Source organism: Erithacus rubecula (assembly GCF_903797595.1).
Source record: "Erithacus rubecula genome assembly, chromosome: Z".
Taxonomy (NCBI): Eukaryota; Metazoa; Chordata; class Aves; order Passeriformes; family Muscicapidae; genus Erithacus; species Erithacus rubecula.
Window position 1 is genome coordinate 5,213,520 of NC_136661.1, and position 22,570 is coordinate 5,236,089.

The following is a 22,570-nucleotide window of genomic DNA, read 5'->3' on the forward strand; positions in this document are numbered from 1 at the left end:
GCCTTTTTTGCTGCTTCCTGGCCAGGGGGGTGATTTTCTGCTCTAATTTCCTAACCACAAAATGTGAAAATAATCTAAATATTGCTCTTGTCAGAACTACTCCAGAATTTCTGTGGGATTGGAATCTAATCAATCATTAGAAGTTCCTCAATAAAATCCAGACCTTTTTATATATTTCACATTTCACAAGCAATTTCATGTACTTTCACTTTATAAATGCAAGCTTCATTCAATCTGAAACAGTAATATTCAATAAAATTTTCCCCTGATATGAGTCAAAAATGTCCTACATGATTTTTGGTCCATATTTTAGTGTCTTTGTTTCCAATTAAATGATCTGCGAATACTGGTAATTACATTGCCTTCCTTTGCCAAATCACTGAAGTATCAGTAAAGGGTCATCATTTAAGCAGCTACAAATTAATCATAAAAGCCAACCTTTAACACATTCATACAGTGATTTGAATTCAGAATGTCCCCCTTATGCCTCTTCATTTTCCTTATTTGAATTGTAGCTATTGTAGCAGTATTGCATCACAGGACATTAAGCATGTTTCAGCTCAAGGGACTGAGCCATGATTTTAGAAATTGAAAACAAATGTTATAATACTGTAGATGACAATATTTGAAGCAGTGACAGTTTCTTAATAGGCCTGTCTATTTAACAGATATCTAGATTTTCAGATTGGAAATATAATAGTTCTTTCACTAACTGAAATAAAAATACTAAGTTTGACAGCAACAGGAGAAGATGCAAACCAAAAGGGCAAGAAAGTCAATAATAAAAGTAGAAATAATTTGTGAAATTATTCTTATTAGCTGAATTGTCATGGTTAGCTGATGAGTATAGGGATTTTTTTATATATATTGCAGTGGCTTAATAGAGAGGATTCGAGCTGTGTGGTTTCCCAGCAGTATCATATCATATTGAGAAGGTTGTGCAATAGTAGAAGAGAAAGAGAAATGGGATGAAAAATTAGGATAAGATAGTTTATTTTATATAATAAGCTATTTTAGTTTGGAGTTAGAAGGTTATGGGGGCAGGAAGGGCACATTTCAAAGAGAAGTTAAAATCTTCACTGGTTCCATTTTTATGTGAAAGTCAAAAGAGTAGTTAGGTAGATGCACAGCTCATTTATAATGGGCAGAACTAGAATGTAGTGGACACCTTAAAAGAGTAAAAATATCTTACTGAATAAAATGGTCCAGAGAGATGTGTGTCAAGAGCCTAAAGAAGCCATTCCATAAATGTATGGTACCAGCCCCTTCCTTACCATGAAATGAGTTCATAATAATGTGTTTGTCTCTGCTTTCATGATCTTCCCAACTTCTGCATAAACCTGTAGACTACCAAATATCTTCTGTGCTAGAGTATGTTAATAACTATTACGCTCTGAGTTTGCTCATAGGAAAAATAAATATACAAATGATAAAAAAAACATGAAAAGAAGAACTGTAAATTGCTCATTCCAGCTAAAGGTGCAAGCTTTTAACTGGCTTTTGATTTTGCAGTTGTGATCTGCAGCTGTGACCTTTTTGATGTTCAATTTGAAAAATGGCATATCCATTTAAAAACATGAAGTTGGAACAGCAGTTTTAATATATTATAGGAAGAAGAACTATATTCTATATTACTTTAAAAATCTGCATTGCCAAACTTTTATATTTCTCACTTGGCCCACACTTATTAAACTGATAAAACTGAATGTGAAGAGTTGTCATTGAAGGAATTGTTTAAAACTTGATATAAACCAATCTGACATACAAATGTGTGCAACTTCTGTTGACTTTCATTACAGGAACAAAAAAAACAAAAAAAAAACCAAAAAACAAAAAAACAAAAAAAAAAAAAAACAAACCCAAGGAAAATTACAATAGTGAGACAGTTTTTTGGGGTGTTTTCTATGATTTTTCGCAGTGTTAATGTCAGCAGGTTTTCCTGATATGCAGAGGTTTTATTACACAAGGTAAATGAACTACAGTTTAGTTAGGATAGCCATCATTTTCTTTCTCTTTTTTTTTCCTTCTCTACAACACCCACTAATGAATATCACTGATAGTACATTTTCTTAAACGCAGAATACTGGCTAATTCTTGTCAGAGCTGCATCAAAAAAACTTGAGATTGATGCATTTGTTCTGTTAGCAGAATTCCTCAGCTCTTTGAATAGGATCTGCTGCTTGGAGGAGTAATCCATGGCAAGAATACATGATTACCAATATGTAAATCTGCTGTCATAGAAGGAAAAGTTACCTCATGTTAGATAAAATAGCATTCTGTTCTGTACTTCCTTCTGATTTGGTTACAACAAAATTCAGTTTGCTGGTAATTGGCAAAGATTGTTAAGGTGTCATGCAAGAAATAAGTGTTTGACCTTGAGTATTGATTTCAGGATGGACTTAGGATATTTAGTATCTCTGGAAAATATAAAAACTGTGAGAAGTTTTGGATTTTATATAGTTGTCTTCTATAATCTGGGTAATAATTATTTTTGTTTCTTTCCATTTTGCTCAAAAAATTGCAGTTCATGGGGTTCTTAAATATTCTTAATGTAGCTAATCTCAGTATCTTGAGGGTTTATAAACTGTTTCTTACTATACTATGTACTTAATTTTCAGTCACTAACTGAAAAAAAGTTAGGCATTTAGAAACCTAAAACTGTCATTCATTGTTATAGGCATGATGTGATCCTGGACAGAAAAAATATGTAAAAACCCTATTAAATTTTGCACTTTAACTTTGTTCAGCTATTTGTATGCAAGTAGTTGAAAAAACTTCATAAAGTTCAACCATACACATGGCTGCCAAAATGTGGTCTGATTTGATTCAGTGCAGTTGGCATCCAAACAGCTGGATTTTTCCCAGCCTTCAGCTATCACAGCTATCTAGACATGGGTCTGCATTGCAAAGACTAACAGTATGTCCTAGCCAAGTGAAGCAGCAGAGGACAGAGCCAACTGTGTTAACAGAAACCCCATCAGGAGGGTTGGGAGATGGGTGGAAAGTTTACCAGTAAAAGTATGATAGAACTATGTAAGACTCATTTTCTGTTAAATTATTGTTTGCCAATAAATTTACCTCTGTAAAGAGAATAGCAACAACAGCACGTTAAATGACTTAGAAATCACGCTACAAATAAAGTTTAAATTCTTAGAGGATTCATCATCTCCAGTAATTTCTATTTTTAAGAACAGACATTTGCATAACATGTTGCAAGGTGTCTTGTTTCTGTTTTAGTCAAACCTGAAACTGCAAGATGCAAAGATCTTATATAAAAGCCTTCTGTCTTCTCATTTGCTTGTAATGGATGTTTAAGGACTTTACTTATTTCGGGGGCACCAACCTCTTTCATAAAAAACTGGCATTCATATTCAGAAGCATGAGCTTTTTTAATCAGCATAACAAAACTTTAAAACTTGAATGACGTAAAAGTAAGCACAGTGAATGAAACAATGCATGTTTTCTCTCCCATGTTCATTTCTTTTAGTGCTGGAGTCGGCAGGACTGGCTGTTTCATTGTGATAGATGCCATGTTAGAGAGAATAAAGCATGAAAAGACTGTAGATATTTATGGCCACGTAACTCTAATGAGAGCACAGAGGAATTACATGGTTCAAACTGAGGACCAATACATCTTTATCCATGATGCACTGCTGGAAGCAGTGACATGTGGAAATACCGAAGTGCCAGCCAGAAACCTGTATGCATATATCCAGAAGCTGACACAGATAGAAACAGGCGAGAATGTCACAGGAATGGAACTGGAATTTAAGGTACTGGGATTTTATGTGGTGGGTAACCAAAACCAAATGGTCTAACAATAAAGCTTCTCTGTCGTCCACCAGTTGTTTCCAGTAATCAAAAGATAAAAGACACCATTAGACTAAAATTTTAAATTGGAAAGATGGTGCTTTCTAAAAAGTACAGTTAAGTTCTCAATAGGTGTCTGGACAAGAACCATTCAGTTGAGAGTGATTTAATCATGTTGTTCCTTTATTGATATTGTATTTTGAAATATGTGTTTGTGTAGTGGTCTAATACTGGAATTTTTCCAAATGCAGTAATGGAGCAGACATTGTACTTGTATTAGGTATTAAAGAAGATTTGCAAATATTTGTGTAATGCAATAGAATATGGAAAAGTAAGCATCTGAAGTTGAAATTGCTCATTGATGGCTATTGAGCAAAAATTATAAAACCTGATAATGTCACGTGTCTTTGTTGTACCTGGCCTTAATTATTTTAATTTTTTTTCAACAGCGTCTTGCAAGCTCTAAGGCTCACACTTCAAGATTCATCAGTGCCAATCTTCCATGTAATAAATTCAAAAACCGCCTTGTCAATATTATGCCATATGAATCCACAAGGGTATGCTTGCAGCCTATCCGAGGAGTAGAAGGCTCAGATTATATTAATGCCAGTTTCATTGATGGATACAGGTACAAAGAGTGATGTGTTCTTATCTGTACTGTTTTAAAAGTTTACAAATTTGTTCACTAATTACATTGAAAATAACAAAACTTAGCATTGAAATCTAGTATATTTTCTTTATCTGTTGAGGGCATGTTTGATTGTGTGTTTTTGAAAATTTTAATGAAGGGTTTATATTTTTTCCACAGGTAATACATAAAACATTTTTAATTACATAGAATTGTAAACATTATATTTTTACTGATATTTAAGTCACTGAGAGCTCTCAGTATTCTTTACATGCTGAAAGTTAATGTTATTAGCAACTATCAGTAATTATTAGTAACAATTATTCTGCTTAAAAGGATATAGAGAGATAAGATACAGGAGATCTACTCTGTGTGCCAAGGTGACAGCCTGTGGTCTTGGAGCACCAACTATGACTTGACCTAACCACCAAAAGCCTTTTGCCTGTAAACAGATGTGCAGGCCACCAGCATCTTTGTGACATCGTGGAGCAATATGCCCTCAGCCAACTTAAAGCAGCTGGTTGAAAAAGGCATGAAAGGGAAATTGTGTAGTTTGCCTGTGTTTGCCATATTTTAGGTGCCTGAGTATTCATACCCACAGAGATAATTTTTTGAGCCTCAGCTCGTAACTAAAAATAGACTTCATCTCCACTATCAAGGAGTATTTCTGTTGCTTGAAAGAAGCAGGAACAGCACAAACTGGTCATCAACATACAAAGCTCTTGATCCAATCTTTTAACAATTTGATAGTAGCTTCCACTTGTAGGATATTAGGGCCTGAAAATTAACACTCCATTCCCAAATTTTCTTCCTGTCTTACTTTTGCTAGAGGCTTTAGACTGTTGAAATGAAATTAATAAAGAAACTGCTTGATGCTATAATTCCTAAACTTAATAGATTGTTAGACAGTTATTTCTACAAAATGAACCAGCACAACTAAGTGTTTCTTAAGTGCTTTTTATAGCACACAAAATTGAGCAATTAGAGTTGCATTAAAATTTAAATAATAATGATAAAGTCATACATCATAATATTAACAGAGTAATTTTCCTCTCAAAGTTCCAAAAATAAAAAGTCATAGTTTGATTAAACAATCATAATAAGGTTTTAATGTGCTCATTATTAACAGTATATACATTTTCCCTCCAGATAATGTTTTCATATAAGCAAAGAACATGAGTATAAATCCACTCTTTTATTAAAATAATACTCTTAATTTACCTTTTTTTTTTTTCTTTTTTTTTTTCTTTTTTTTTTTTTACATAGACAACAACAAGCTTACATAGCTACACAGGGTCCTTTAGCAGAAACAACTGAAGACTTTTGGAGAATGCTCTGGGAGCATAATTCTACAATTGTGGTCATGCTCACTAAGCTACGAGAAATGGGCAGAGTAAGTATTGCTGTAACATTCCTTTACTAAAATGTTGGTTACAGAAGCTCATTTCATTAGAAAATTTCATTGTTAGGAATATCTAAAGATGATAATTTTTGTTCCTTCTCCTTTTGAAATAGGAGTGGCCTTCCTGGTCACTAGGTATGAGTTTTTCCAATCAGTTGACAGATTGCAGTAGACATACTAGACATGGTATGTTTTTGTGGGACACACAGACTGAGGAACTTTGTGTGCTGATGTTCCAAAGTGTACAGAGAGACCATTGCTGTCTGTAGAAAAAAGAAAGATCTCTTATTTGAAAACCTCTTTCACAGCATCTCGTGGTAAAAATGTTAGAAGGAAGTGTGGCATTATTTAGATCTGAATGTCTTCTGTGTGTTCTGTGCTGCACAACAGAGTTTCAGCCCCCAGTTTACAGTTCTAAACTCATTTCATTGGTACTCTGTCTACTGGAAAGAACACTGCAGTCTACTGTCTGGGCAGGATTACGGCAAGAGAAAGCTGGCATCTGATAAGTGAAATCTGAGTTAGGCCATGTGTCTGAGAGAATAGAGATTATTCAGGACATGGCTAGTGGATGCTAAGATAGAGTCATGACTGATGCTGGAGGGACTTGTCCAACAAGCAAGAAGGAAGAAAACTAGAAGTGGTATCAAGATGTAAATTGAGACAAAAATTCTCCATTGAAAATTAGATTAAGGATAGCTCTTGTCATTGATAGACAGTAAACCTGAGCAGAAGTATAAGCACATTCAGATACATAACCAATAAGAAACCCTGTGCAACGCAGTAAAGATAATATTTTACTTTACATCAATACAAGCAGCTCATGTTCCTGTCACTATTGGCACTTTCCATAAGTATTATACTTAGCTGAGCAAAAAAGGGTTTCTACCAGTTTATGATTGTGCTCTCAAGTAATAGGAAATGTATTTTACTTTGCTATTTCATAGGAAAAATGCCACCAGTACTGGCCTGCGGAGCGCTCAGCCAGATACCAGTATTTTGTGGTAGATCCAATGGCAGAGTACAACATGCCACAGTATATTCTGAGGGAATTCAAGGTTACAGATGCAAGGGTAAGTCAACATAGCATTACACTTGTTTAAAAGTTTAAAAGAAAATGTCTATTTCTTTCTTTTTCTATGTCCAGGGGTTTTAAAATTTTTATTCATACTAAGAAAACCCTAAAGAGACATTTTCTAAAAGCAACAATAAAAAAGCAGATGAAGTTATTTTTAAAGAAATGGGGGTATTTATGTAGGAATTACTGACTTCATTCAGATCATAATTTTATAGTTCTGAACTCCTTGTGCCAAAATACATTAGAATATTTTAGGACCATTTTCCTCTTTTTTCCTCATTTTCCCCTTGATCGTTATTGGGTACAATTTTTGCCACATAGAGTGTTGTTTTGTTGTTTTGCACCACCCTTGAGGCTGAGTGACTATGAAGGTTAATGCACTTCGATTTTAAAAATGCAGAGCAAATGACATTCATAAGAAAAGCTGGACAAGCTTTGCACATTATAATTTGATTTTTCATATAGTATATTTTCAGCTCTCTAGTATATCTGCAGAGTAGATTCATGCAGCTGTGACCTTAGCATCCTCATTGTCATACTTCATTTCTTATCTGAATTCCTGAGTCCAAAACTGAGTACGCATATAAGATTAAACATACATAAACTTTTAATATGTATTTGGCATTTCTCAGATTTGATTTCCAGCACTTCAGTCTGCATGGTAGGAAGACATCCCATCAGCCTCTGTTTCTCTAGGCACTGTGGCATAATACTTGCTCAAGCAAAATGGCAGGATGTACTGTCCAGGAGTAACATGAGTGGCTACTCAGAGTTGCCTATCAGTATCTGAAATATTAGACTTCCTCATGGTTAGCTAGACCTTTTTAATGTGAACTTCAAGTAAAATTGGACATTATTGAATCGACAGCATATGAATCTTTGGTTTAGCAAAAGAGATTTAGGTGTAGGTTTTTGTAAAGAAAGTGAAGATCTTTGCATCTGATTTTCATACTCTTTGAAATGTTGTAAGGATCATATGACTCATAGCTTCTAACCTATTTCTGCTTCAGAAATAAGGAGAACAGGCTCCCAGCATGAGTCTTTAAATACACTTGCAAGCAGAGATAGTCAAATCCTATTTCACTGCAGATATCCTGATAGCTTTAATTGATTTTCTATTAAAAATCTGTCTCGAGTTGGAAGACTTAGTATGTGACATAGTTCACCAAGCTCTGATCACCAAATTGCAGTTACAACAAAAAGCCATAGTTGTAATTGAAGTGTCTCCAAACATTTCATGCTTTTAAAAAGTTATTTCAAATACTTCTTTCTTGAAGTAGAATATTTAAGAAAGTCTGCTTACTTACAGTTATCAAACCAGTAAAAAGGGGTCAGATAATTAAATAATTAAATTTAGAATTAATTTAATTTGTCATTATATTAGCAAACCTTTTTTAGAAAGCATTAAGCACAGTGAAAGTCCTGGTATGATGTCTTACTATCACTAGTTGTTGCTTCTCAAATTTTAAAAGCATCTTTATCTATGGTCCAAATTTTGTTAAACTTCTCAGTGAGCTGGCAGCATTATCCTAAATTTTTTAGTTATCCTGAAAAACTATAGCTCCTTTCAAATTTACTGGAAGAAGTGGGAAATACCTACTCACTTATAAAACGTACATTATAGTTTTCGTCTAGTTAAGCTTTTGTGGCTGCCACACCCAGTAATTGAGATAATTTGACTAAATTGTTGCACTCAAAGAAGAGTAAATGTTGGAGTGATGGCAAACATCCTCTTTCCCTCTCATGTCCAAATCCATCTGTACTGTTACAATACCATCCATGCTCTGGCAGAGCCAAGATGATCACAGGGACAAAAAAGGAGGCACTGCACCTGTGTAGGTGGCAGCAGCAAGTGTCTGGTGTGGAACTCTGATATTTCTGAAACTGAAATGTGAATTGTCATAAGGTGAAATTGACCTTTGTAACTGTTTCAAGTTATTGCTTCTGACTGCTTTATACTCACTTTCTCTGGAAACTCAAGAGGTCAATATGTTGGGTCTGTCTTATTTAAGGCTAAACTATTTGTGATCGCTGTAAGAGAGTATTATAAATTCTAAAGCCTAATCAAAAGACAATTGAATATCCCCTTTGAGGAGGAAGAATAAATCTGAATGGTCATGCACTAAATAGGATGATACATTAAAAGCCCTCTGTACCACATAGGGATCTGAAAGTACTTATTTTGATAACTAACTGTGCAAACTGTTCACAATATTTGAAAGCAAAGATTTTAATAAAATTTGGTATTTGTATCTGGACTGCTGTTGGCAAGAATCTCATTAAAAGAAATCAACACTCTTTATAATGTCAGTAGCAGAGGGAACTGCAAGAAATTGCAGATCAGTTCCCAATATGCCTTAATGCTAGTCTAACATAGACTAAGTAACTTTATTTCTCTGCTCATTAAGTAACATTAAATAACAGAGGTTATTGTTATTTCACCAGCTTGCATTGAAATATGAGTTACTGAAATCATGAAGCACACTAATGCAGTTGATATATACATATCGAAAAAGAAATATTTACCATTAGATTTATATAAGACAGAGAAATGTGTTAGCTGTGACAGACTGGACTTATATAAATTAGTGCCTTTCCTACATTTTCTCCCTGGAAAATGTAACTGTTACTTAATGAAAGTCCTATCAGGCTAAGAAATTGAAGAATTTCCATTTCCTCAACAACATTTTGCAAGTCAGATATCAGGTCTTTTTTCTTTACTTTAAAGGAATGGAAGGTTATTTTGAATGGAATACAACCTATACTTCCATCTTCTTGATAAATTTATATCGTATGCCTAAGGCTTTGTGAAGGATACAATTTCATTGTGTTTTTGTTGGAGGAAAATGGGATTACAGAGACCATTATCAGAGATGTTTGTATTAACAAAATACCATTTTGGAAGTAAGCATTTAGTTCTTTTTGTTGATGCACATGAGAAATCAAATTTGGTGAATATTTTCAAACATTGCATATGTGTTTAGGTGGAGAAAAAAGTTTCACAGATACAGACTACTAAGTTGCAGTGCTCTAGTGGAAGTAGACATATGGCTGTTCTCTCATGGAGTAGTTACTGGTACACAGACACACATTTTTTCTCTTTTCCTCACTCATCTGAGACATGGGAGGCAAAAACCCACAGAACCAGAGGAAATATAAAATCAAAGTATTGGGGTTTCATTTATTGTATTTAAAATTACTTCTGTATCATTTCAGAGGTCTGTAACAGATGAGTGCTTGTGGTCTAAGGAAAAAGAGAGAGAGATCGTTTTTGCCTCCAGCATAACTTGCTGCTTTTTGAGGGGAATCTCCAGTAATAATTTCAATTTTTCATGAGTTTTACTTAGAAGAAAATTCAATTTTTCATGAGTTTCACTTAATAGAAGACCACTTTGAAGACATAACAGGGTGGGTGCTTAGAAAACAAAATGTCTAGAGGCACCAGTTAACATCAGTAGCTCATATTGACATCATTTTGAACATTTCAGCTGTGCAGATGGACAGTGTCAAAATTATCTGGTTTTGAAAATGAAGTAGAATTTGCTGTATCCATTTGCATTTTTTCTGTGTCCTGACTTTTTAGACATTTAATAGCACAAGTTGGCATTTAGTAATCCCAGTATAAAAATAACTGTGATGCAGTATTCTGCACTTTAAAGAAATGCTGTTAGTATTCCTAACCATAGGGATTGAAGAGCTTCAGATGGCTTGTTTTGAGCAAGGAATCCCTTCCACTCAATTCTAAATAACTCCAAGCAGTTGGCGAGTTAAATAAACCAATACTGAAGGTAAATTTGTTAAACAGCTGGCTTGTTTATCCATCTTTTTCCAGGCAAAATGTTCACCTCATAGAAAGCAGCTTACTATTAAAGATAAAATCTGCAAGGAGGGCAATCACTAAACAAGTCTTATCAGTAAAGATACTCCTGCTGTGAAGTAGTTGAGCATACCTCAGAAATGGAAAGTCAGATTAGATGACCTTATTCTACCTGATCTATATAAAGGAATTTAAACAGGATTAAAAACATACCATACCTAAAAAGTAATATATTCTGGAGGGGGTGTTATGGCTTTGGACTCAGGAAAATGTTTTACACCACCAGAATGCTAGACAACTCTTCTATATGGTGTGCAAGAGAATCTATGCAATATTGTTAATGAAACTAATAATAAAACTTCTGGACTGACACAAAAGTTTCAGACAGTAGTACTACAGTTGAAAGAGTTTCCATCAATGTGGTCTTAGCCATTCCCCAGCTCTTCTCAACATCCTTACTTCATGATTTTCGTTATGATTATTGGCTGACCAACTTTAAGCCACAGCAACATGCTTTTGTGATACATTATGTGTGTCTTTTGTTAAAGGATGGTCAGTCCCGAACAGTGAGGCAGTTCCAGTTCACTGACTGGCCAGAACAAGGAGTGCCAAAGTCTGGAGAAGGATTTATTGACTTCATAGGCCAAGTGCATAAAACAAAAGAGCAATTTGGTCAGGATGGACCAATTTCTGTTCATTGCAGGTAAGTAAACAAAGCTTAAAAAAATATATGCAGCTTTTTGGTTTTTTTTCCTAAAGCTGATGTTGATTGTGGCGAATGTGTATATTTAAACAATATTTCAGAGGGGAGCTATCATAAAATGTAATCAAATAAAGGATCTAAAAAGGAACACAGCTGCTTTATGAAATGGGAACTGTTCTGTGATATGCTATTTATACAGATCTTCAGAAATATATGGAAACACATGATTTTTTTATCTTATAAATGCCTCTAAATGCAGCATAAAAGCAGTCTGGTCAGTGCTGCACACAGAAGGCATAGGAGGAGCCTTATTACAGGCTGCTACATCTGATATTTTTTCTAGAAATTAAAAGTGAGGCTTTTACTTTGGTGGGAATTATTAGCCGCAAACAAGCTAGTTACACCTCAGTGGCACATTAGCAGCAATCAAGATGAGGGAAAAGAAAAACAAAAAAAAAAGGTAGCTGTCTCAAGAAAGGGAATGGAATAGAAAGTGGTGTTTAGAAATTTTTCCTGTCAAAGAAAGCATCAAGGTTTGAGCTGATGAGTTCTAACTTCAGAACTTAGTGCTCATTTTTGATGTGATGACTTCCCTCAATTCCTTTGCAATTGATATGCAGATGAAAACAGCTTGCACAGTGGTTAGGAATAATCCAGCATGGGCTTTTTAATATTCTTGGCGTTTTTATTTATTTTCTGTACAGTACTCTAGAGTCTATAGCAGATGGCCAAAAATAATATCTTTATCTTTTATCTCTTATTTAATAAATTGTTTTCTATAAATTCCATTAGTATTTTAGATTCTCATTTTTGTAATATGATTTTTTTTTAGATTAAATATAATTGTTTATGTAACAGAGATGTAAAATACTGACATGAGTTGCAAATCCTTACTGCAAACCAAGTAGTGCCCCAATACTATCATGAAGACAAATGAGTTTACTAGAGCCTAGTGAACAGAGGGAGAGAAATTCTCATCTTTCCAAAGTCAGGAGAAAACAGAAGTTGAGTTCTTTATGATCCCCTAATCTGAAAGACAGACAAAATGAATGTATTGGAATACTTGAATCCTACTTTTCTTGTGTGCCTAAAATTTTTTATGGCCTGCTGAGGAGAATAACATTGCAGAACACTGGTTGGGATTCATTATGCAAGGAAGATGAAGGACAACCCAGATAAGAATATGCCTTATTCTTCAACATTAATGAGTTTTGAGAGGACAGGGGTAATAAGCAATATTTATGCCTTTATGTAGATAAGAACGCAGAGTGATATTATTCTTCTAGTTACTTTTTACCATGCAGACTTGTCTACTTGTGACTACAGTGAATACTGCTTACAGTACATTATATATCACTTCCAAATGGATGTGATCTTTCATGGTAAATTTATGGATTTCCACCATTGACTTTGCTGGACACAAAGTCAAATCCAGTGTAACTAATCATGGATTGGTTTTAAATGTCTTTATTATTGTTGTAATGACAATTTAGGGACTGGTAATGCTAATCATTATCTCTAGTGTAAGTCAACTTACATGAATAGGAAGTGTCCCTAGCAAATTAGTAAATTTGTTTGTTTCTTTCAGGAAGTACAAGATCCTGCATATCTATGCTTTCCTAGTGTCTGAGGAATTACTGAAATAATGCCTCCAGTTTGTACCATGATGAGTTTTACCAAGAATTAAAACTCCCCTAGTGTCACTTCCTTTGGGTCTTCGTCACACTCTACACAATTTTCACAAGCTTGCTTTCTTGTTATACAGTAAACACCCACAATCCACAATTTTAAATTTTCTTTTTCCCTAGCATTTTTACAAATAGGTCAGTGTGTTGAATTAAAAAATTTCTAACCTCATGAGGCAGATACTTAAAACTATTTAAGGAAGCAAAGGTAAACTCTTCTCTCATACGAAAAATCAATACATCCACATTCATTAAAGCATCTTAACTTTAGTTTTTAGTCTAAATTATAAATCACTGTGAGTCATAATGCATCATGAAGGATTTCTTTAACTTTAGAAATCCTAAGCATTTTTGGATAGGAATTGTTCCAATGGTAAAGCTTGCCACTCCAGGTGGATCAGGATCAGTTTCCTACAGGCTTTTCTCAAGACATTATACTTGATGACCAGTTAGCATTTGCAAGCATTCAGATCCTTCCACAGTAGTCTCTCTTCCTCATTAACTAATGTCTCCAGATACTTGCTGATTTTTTAAGTACACAAGAAAACAAATAAATTTCTTCTTTTGCTGGAGATTCCTGAGTAATTTGTTTTAAAGTAACAAAGGTTTGTCTAATGTGTGAGGCCAGAAATCCTCTCACACATTTAGAATTACTTCTTTTTAATATTTATGTGACAGAGCAGGAGTGAGAAGAAGGAGAATGTGAATTGGTAATTCTCCTTCATTCTGCTGGTTGTTTTCTGGGTTTCTTAGTTTAGATCACATTGTCATTAGGTCCATAAAGTTCAAACTCTTTCAATCGAGCAGGTTCCAGGATTTTTCAGGATGTTTCGTAATTACTAATTTACCTCATCAGGTACCTTGCACTACAATTGCTTTAGATGTCCAGGACTGCTTTTATAGGTAAATCATCACTGACAGCATGTTATTTTGTCAAATGATATGTCAGTTGTCCGTTGGCTTCAGCAATCTGAAGGCACACAGCCTACACAAAATCAGTAAATCTAATTGCATATGTCTGATAGTTCTAGCAGTGCACTGACCTAAACCAAACACTAAAATACCATCATACAATTTGAACATTCAATTTCCATGCTAGTTTCGTGAATTTGGTGGATTTCTGGCATAGTTCATATGAACATTCAAGAGTTTTTCAGGATTTCCCTATTGTTCATGCTGTTCCATTCATTTGTCTAGTGAATAGGTCTCATAAATATTCAACTTCCCAAGGTTATCTGAGTGGAGAAAACCTTGTGAAATTATTAGCATCAACAGTGACCTGACAAGATGCTTAGTTTCCACCCACAGAAGTTCAGACTCAGAAAGTCTTTTCTTCTGTTCAGTTATCTGTCTCTTTTGCAAAGGATAATCCTTGTGAGTAAATGATTGTTTAATTTTAAAAGCTGACAGTTATTGGCTCTATTGATGGCAAGAATTTTCATCACTTCTTGAAGGTTAAAGTTAATACCAGAAACCCAAGATAGAACAGAGAGCAAATAAGCCATATATACTTAAAGATTTTTAAGGCTAATGTAGACAAACGTGGTAAATGTATGTCAGAATTGGTAAGCAAAGATCCAGACTGCCAAACTTGAGTAAGAACTGAATTGAGATTTTTCTCTGTCTATTATTTGAACTGGAGCAGGTACAAACAAATTCAATATTAAATGAACTTCCAGACCTCTAACTCAAAGTAGCAGGTAAAATACCAGTGAAGATGTACAGAACAGGGCTTATACATGGACAGTTAAAAGCAAGCAGTAATATGCACTAAGGCTTCATTTTCTCTTGTTGGTTCTAAAGTATGTTATTGGCAATTATTGTTAACATTAGCCTTTACTATGCACTGGTTATTGTATATCTGAATGAACAAACCAAGTCACTTTGCAAAGAAGACTGGAGAGTCAGAATGTACTCAGTAGATACAAGGTTAGCTTGAGTGCAGTTATTCTTTTGAGTGCATGTAGTACTATGCTGTGGAATTTTGCTTAGTGAGCCTTTCCCCATATATAAATTTGTACACATATGGTGTGTTGTAACCACAAAGAATTTGTCAGCCAATTCTTTCAGCATTAACTGGCAAATAACATTCTTTTTTTTGCTTTATTTTCTCTTCATTCCCTTCTACAGTGCGGGTGTTGGAAGGACTGGAGTATTCATAACCCTGAGCATTGTGTTAGAAAGAATGAGATATGAAGGTGTTGTAGATATCTTCCAGACTGTCAAAATGTTAAGGACACAGCGGCCAGCCATGGTACAGACAGAGGTGAGCAAAACAGTATCTATATGCAATGGTGATGGAAAAGAAGTTTTACACAAGCAAAAAAATGCACAGATAGAGACTGTGTAAGGCATACCTGAAGTCATATATTGACCCTCTGACTACAGGGTAAAATCTGCCATAAAGATATTGCAAGGACTGTTTTCTATTACTGCAGTAGTTACTGCAAGATGAGAAAGGAATGATACATTTCAATAGTGGATCCTAAATTATGGTAGTTGATAAAATCCATTGTGAAGCATCACACTTTTTTATGTCATCCTTGTTCCTTCACAGAAATGTGTGGTAGTAAAGAAGCAGGCAAATTGTTTCTGCAGGTAGATCCACTGATTTTTTTATTTTCCTCTGGGAGCAAGGTCTTGATCATGTTTTCAGACTGACACTGCATTATTTTCATGTTTTTCTTAACTTTGTGTCACCAAACAAGTGTCTCTTTGGCCTGAAAATCATAATGCTAAATTCAGCACTATGTATTATATAGCATAACTATAGTGTAAATAATTTCCATGCTAGTAAGTGTGGCATAGAGAAATAAAGAAAGGATAAGTGGTGTAAGCCACTGGGCCTGTATGCTTGGAACTCTCTTATGTCATTATGAATGCTTAAACATTATCAGTTTATCTTGTGCTTAATTTTTGCCTTAATTTCTGAGCAGAAGACCTAGACTAAGCCACAGCCAGCAGGTTAGGAGAGCCAACAAAGAGGGCAAAAGGAGGGAAACATTTTAGATCATACATTTATTTAGTATAAATTGATTGATAGTGGCCTTTAAATTAAGTCTGTGAAGTTTAAAATGGTTCCCTAGAGTTTGCCACTTTCCACATGGAAATTAAACTTGTTCAGTGGAAGCTGGGTAGTTTTACTTTTAAGAAGACAACTTCATAAAAACTTATATGAAAAATACAGATATTTATTTTTAATCTTGTCAGTAAGCCAAGTAAGTCACTGTGACCATACTGAAGAGTTAATTCCATTTCTTTTCCATTACCATCATTCTTCTGGATAAGCAAAATAAAAAATGACTGCTTTCTGTCATTTTGGCTCCAAGAAATAACTACAGTATATAGAAAACTATGCTTCTTTGAGCTTACCTGACAAATGCAGAGCTCAGTTCTGCAATATATACACCCTCCCCCTGCTTTGACTTATTTCTGTATGCTACCCTTCATCCCCACTGCTGAAAGAGGAAGTGTTGTGTACGCATTTCTTCCAGGATTTTGTGGCAAACAAATCTCTCATTCAGCATTGTAAGCTGCCAGGAAATCTAATCCTTAAACAAAGCACTTCCATGTGGACCCCACATACACTTAAATATCAGGCATATGTGTAATGTATTCTGCCACAGCTCTAACTAACAGAAAAGAACTATTATTAATCACACACCTCAGTGAAGGAAATATCTGATTAGTTTCCTGGCCTCTGAAAGAATTTTAATTGTGATCTTAACAACTGCAACCTGTGCAGTTAGCACATAGCACTATCAGAAAAATAAACTAATATCCCTGGGATTTTTGAGAAATTTCTTTTATGGCTTGATTTCTTTTGGGTTTTTTTGTTTTGGTTGGTTGGTTGGTTGGTTTGTTTGTTTGTTTGTTTGTTTTTGGGTTATTTTTTTGGTTTTTGGTAGGTTGTTTTTTTTTTTTTTTGGTTGGTTGGTTTTTGTTGTTGTTCTTTTGGATTTATTTTTATTTTTTTATCATTTTAACCAAGAATGGCAGTTGGAAATAAGTACACAGATGTGTCATTTTAGTGTAAAAGTGCAACATAACATGAATGTGCAAAACGACTGCTTTATGGAGGTGAAAATAACACAAACTTACAAGTGTTGGATTTATCAGAGGTATAAGCAAATTTCTTACCACACTAAACTTCTCCCTGCTTCAAGGTATAGGTTGAACTTAAGTCTTGTGTCTGTGAATAAGGTCCTTTAGCTCCATATTTCTCTCTTAGGCCCTTTTCTTGCCACATGCCAAGGTATCTTCACATCTTCATCAAAACCTTTATTACTGCAAGGTTGAGGTTCCATTTGCTTTCTTTATATAATTTTTAGCCTGATGGTTTTCCTGAGAACATTCCATATTAAGGCTATGATGGACCTTTTTACTCAGTGTGTTGTATCAGCTGCAGAATTCCTTATATATTTTGCTACTTATTTTCAAATACATGAGGGAAAAACATTCTGACATGTTCCAATTAGAAGAAAGGTTTATGCTGATATTGTTTTAATCCAGATTAACAGACTGTCAGTTGGTGGGTATATAGTCTCTGCACAAAAAAAAAAAAAAAAAAAAAGGTTGCATTCTGTGGAAAATGTCGTTGCATTAATTGACTGTCTATCTTCATCTGTTGTAACTCAAAGTGTTTTTCTGTTGATGTCAGCAAGTGCATATTGCTGAACTGCAGATGCCTCTGCAGTATATTTGTTTGTAGCTACAAAATATTCACTCTTATTTGAAAGAAACAAGAAACCAACTAACAAGCTGACTTTTTGATGCATTTGTTTTTTATTTTTCTTTCTCTAGGATCAATACCAGTTCTGCTATCGAGCCGCACTGGAGTATCTGGGCAGCTTTGATCACTATGCAACATAAAAACCCATTGTGGATTTTTATTGCAGGCCCTTTAAGATCCAGAGAGCCGCTTCTGAGCCATACGATGTGCTTTAGAAGTACTTCTTAACTCTTAGCTACGGAGCAATTATTGGGGATATATAAAATAAAAAAATAATAAAAAAAAAAACAAATGAACAAAAATATTGGGGATATATAAAACAAAAAAAACAACAAAAAAAAACCCCCGCCGAACAAAAAAGTATTCCATGTGGACCAAGAATTCACAGTTTAATAATCTAACCATAATAAAAGAATCCTGACCACTGAGGCGTCTGAAGGATCTCATTTACAGATACCTCAAGGGTTCAACATTGGTTGAAGTTAAAGGGAAGAGGAAATTAATCAGAAAGAATGATCATCTTATTCAGGATTACATGCTTTTGCAAAGAGGAGTTTTGAGAACTGCAGTTCAGTGCAAGATGTTTGTTGCAAGGTTGGGTTCTGGCTTCTCAAACAAAGCGGACTCTTTACTTCAACATCACCCTTTCCCATCCTACTGCTCATCATAACACTTTAGGGAAAATGTGGGAATGTTTAAGAAGAAAGTCCTTGATTTAGTTTTTTAGTATTGTAAAGATACTGCTGACCTGTGCTTCATTTTTAACTGTGTAAACCTTTTCCTTTTTTTAACAAGAGTTTATCATTCAATGAAGTGAATTAAAGAAAAGGTTGCATAACTGTTAATATTTTTGTTTAAAAATGTAGATTTTTTTTTTAAGCTGTAGAACTGTTATCTGTAATATTGTGCTGTAGAAATGTTAGATACTTTGAAAATTTGCACATTTTTGTGCAGTCCTACAGTACCACAGTCTTGTTAGATATTAATTTTGTAGTTTTATTTAGTTTTTTTTTTCTTTAAGAAAATATTCATTGTAATCGGTTAAATCAAAATGGGGCTTTTTGGTTTCTTTTGGAATCAACAGGGAGGCGCAAAGTATAAAGATGCTGCTAGCACATACACACACACGCACACATATGCACATGCACACTCACACCCTCTCTTTTATATATATATATATATATATATGTATTACTGTCTACCCTTTTCTGACTCTCTGTATAGTTGCAGAGAGTACAGATAGATTCAGATCCAGATTCACACACATGCACATAAACATATCAATCCTTACGTACCTGGATTTATCAAAGCATTGGGAAAGTTTTTCCACAGACTACAATTATATCAAACTACAGTTTTATCATCTCCGCATTTTTAAGGCCCATAAACTGCTGTTTCAAAGAGAAGTGAGGAATGCACATCATTGATATTGAACGCCATCTCTCTCCCACATAGTATCTCTATCCACATGTCCACTTGAACACACACACATGCACACATACAGAGCACACACATGCACACACGCACACAGAGTATGTGATTTAGGCTTCAAGTGAAGTTCAATATTTGTAACACTATAGTGCAATAAGAAATCATATTATTAAATGTAGGAGGTGTGCATGTGGGAAAGGTCAGTGCATATCCCTTTAGGAGGGGAGAATGTTGTAATATACTAGGTATTAAGATGTTTTAAAATTGTATTCAATAGTATACTGTCTATAGTGTGCGCTATATAATTTACATTTATCGTATGTAACAGGGCAAAGCCAAACACACATTGCTCTGTGAAATCAAACGTTTTGTGGCATACAGCATTGTTTGGGGATGCTGGGGTTTATTTTAATTTTACATTTAGAGTGCCTTATATTTGATGCCTGTTTTGAATAGTATTTCTTTAAGTTAGCCTTCATTTGTATTTAGTTTAGTTCGTTTATATCTCTGTTGTTCTTTTCAAACATTTTAATACATGTACCAGACGATTTTGAAAAATATTCATTTCCAGTTTCTAATCAAGTATGGATGGTAATAAATGATAACCCAAAACACATAGGTAGTCAAGGCCCTTTATCTTTCCATATCTGTAATAACAGAATTGCCCACAAATTGGAAATCTATTCCTGGCTGGCTTTTCAAACTCACTTTGTCACTGGTTATAGTGTTATCTGTCATTGCCGAGATGTAGCAGCACAGTAGCAGTAGTTGACATCAGCAGTGCTTATGCATCTTTATTTTTCTTTTTCTTTTTTTTTTTTTTTCAAATTTATTTCGAGCCAAGTCCTGTTCATTCACTTGTGTCAACAGATTGCTAAAGTCAAACCCTTGCTTTCAGTGCGAAGGTTCATGTAAGGCGAGCAAGACTGAGCCCACATGACATATTGGAGATTGACAGATTTTATTCCAGGAAAAAGGAGAACTCTCTAAACAGCAAAAATTACTTTTTGAGACTCTTTCTAGAATGCCATTTACATTGACCTTGGTCACCATGTGTTCTGTCACTGTAAGTACATCAGCATCAAAGGATGCTTTCTTTGGGGTTTCAGATAGGAGCATTTCTGTGGCTTCTCAATGTGGCCTAAAATTTTTTTGTTCTTCTTCCAATTTTCCCACTCCTATGAGAAATAAAAATAAGAAAGACCAAACTCCAGCAATTGTATTTGAGCACTTTTGTAATGAAAAAAAACCCAAACCAAAAAAAATCAAAACAGAAATATAAATATATATATATATGGAATAGAAGTATTATAGAAGGCTACCTCAGAATGAGATTCTATAACTTACATCTGAACCAGAGAAGAATGTGCACTATGTTTCTTTCTCTTCTTTCTTGATTTATATGTTGAAATAATTACTGAAGTGCCAGGTTATGTAGCGTGGTCATGTTCTTCAGCTCAAATACAGGACATCAGAAAAACAAAACAAAGTGTCATTTTGATAGCATAGACTAAGGAAGGTTCCTGCACACTGGATCTGTACAAACATCAGTGCATTGTCCCTAGCAGACTGTCTTGCAAGCTCCAAAGTAAATAAGGGAGTAAAAGAAATACAAAAAAAGCAGAGCAAATTAGTGAGAGAAACTGTTGTACAACTAAATACTCCTTTCAGGTTTTCATTTCTTATAATAGCTCTTAGCATCATTGATGTGCATTCCACTTTCTGTATTCTAATACATGCATTCTGCAGTTCATTTAAATTGTGAGCATCTTTGTCTACATGCATCATACATTTCCAAGCTTAAAATAGGTTTCATCAGCATAACCACTACGGTGCTATTATTTACGTTTGTACGTGTAGTTATGTCTAATTTTGTAATTAGTTGCAATGGGGAAAAAAACCACAAAATATATAAAAATGATTTATACAGAATTTTAATTTAGCTGTTTTTTAAAAAGTTATTTGAGTGATTAGATAGCAGACAAGATGGCTGAAGGAAGGAGTGACCCTCTAAGGAGATTTGCACTTTCTATAAATACCTTTGTACTATGCACTGCCCTATTGATTCTACACCCAATAATAACTTGAACCCATCTGTAAGAAATTGTTTACTAAATCCACTTGTATGTATCTAAAATACACAGAACATGTAAAAAGGAAAAAAAAAAAAGCAACTGCTTTTTTTTCCTCTTTTATTCTTTCCCATTTTTCTTTATGTTCTTTTTTTTTTCTTCTTTTTTTTTTTTTTTTTTTCCCTTGGTGCCCTGATACTCCACAGATATCAGAAGGCTGCAGGTCTCATTATAACCATCCGTTACGTGGCTTTGCCATTCAAGCTTGGAGTGTCTTTACAAAGATAATAAAAACTTGTGTTCTTTGCTCTTGTTTTGGATGCATAGACTGAAAAACTTAAAAAAATTACCTTGTAAAATGGCTTGTTAAAAAAGATACAATTACCTCTAATTAGTAGTACGCGTAAATGTTTTACAGAATGAAAGGCGTGCTTTTTATTTTCTTACTTCGTTACATTGGTGGCAAAAGAAAGTCTGTATGAAAATCAGTTCTTTGCTGACACAAGTTCCATTTGTTACAGATGAATTCTAATAAAATGTCAGTGTTATGCAGCCCTGGTCTTCTTTCTTAAGCAGTGCTTTTTAAATCAAAACTTGTTTGGTCCCTCTTGGTGATAAAGGAGTTTAATTGGAACTACAAAGCAGTCATTAATCTTCTTAACTAGCTGCTGGACAGTGGAAAATACATTCTTAGTTTAGCAAATATATATCATCTTCAGCAGCAAGCTTTGAGCCAGCACAGGCAAACCCTTTGGCATAAAATCTCATAGCTTCATGAGTTTAATTGAAATTACCACACTTTACATGCCTCTGGAGTTCCCCTTTGTGCTTTAGAAATGTACCACTACACTGTGGAAATAGATTTCTCTCCATTCATAGGGGCAACTCAAAGGCAAAGTATCTACACATTTGAGGTGAATTGTGAATTTTTAATTCCTGCAGATTTGGCAGTTTCTGAGGTAAATCCAAAGTCACTTGTCAGAATTCAGTTACTGAAATTGTGGGAAGCCATCACAACTTTCAGATGATTTCTGCTATGCACTGCTCATGCAGTGACTGCAAATGTGAGTCTGTGAGGTTACTATCCAAATACTGTGGTGGGATTTTTAAACAAAGTGGAACATTTTTAGATGAATAAACACACCAGGTGTATTGAGGCAAGATGTAAGTGGCATAGCAAGGCAAGCTGCTCAAAGAAAACAAGTCTTGCTC

At 34.6% G+C, this 22,570-nt stretch overlaps 1 protein-coding gene across 6 annotated transcripts in view; it reads left to right on the top strand.

Moving 5' to 3' along the window:
• PTPRD (protein tyrosine phosphatase receptor type D) overlaps positions 1-21,907 on the top strand; it is a 353,173-nt gene extending 331,266 nt beyond the window's left edge. For all 6 annotated transcript variants that reach the window (XM_079329956.1, XM_079329958.1, XM_079329959.1 and 3 more), the window contains 7 exons: positions 3,488-3,773; positions 4,260-4,438; positions 5,705-5,831; positions 6,788-6,913; positions 11,284-11,438; positions 15,254-15,389; positions 17,927-21,907. In XM_079329956.1, coding sequence (XP_079186082.1) covers positions 3,488-3,773; positions 4,260-4,438; positions 5,705-5,831; positions 6,788-6,913; positions 11,284-11,438; positions 15,254-15,389; positions 17,927-17,995 — 1,078 coding nt within the window. In that variant the 3' untranslated portion in view covers positions 17,996-21,907. The remainder of the gene's footprint in view (positions 1-3,487; positions 3,774-4,259; positions 4,439-5,704; positions 5,832-6,787; positions 6,914-11,283; positions 11,439-15,253; positions 15,390-17,926) is intronic.
• Positions 21,908-22,570: the final 663 nt, after the last annotated feature.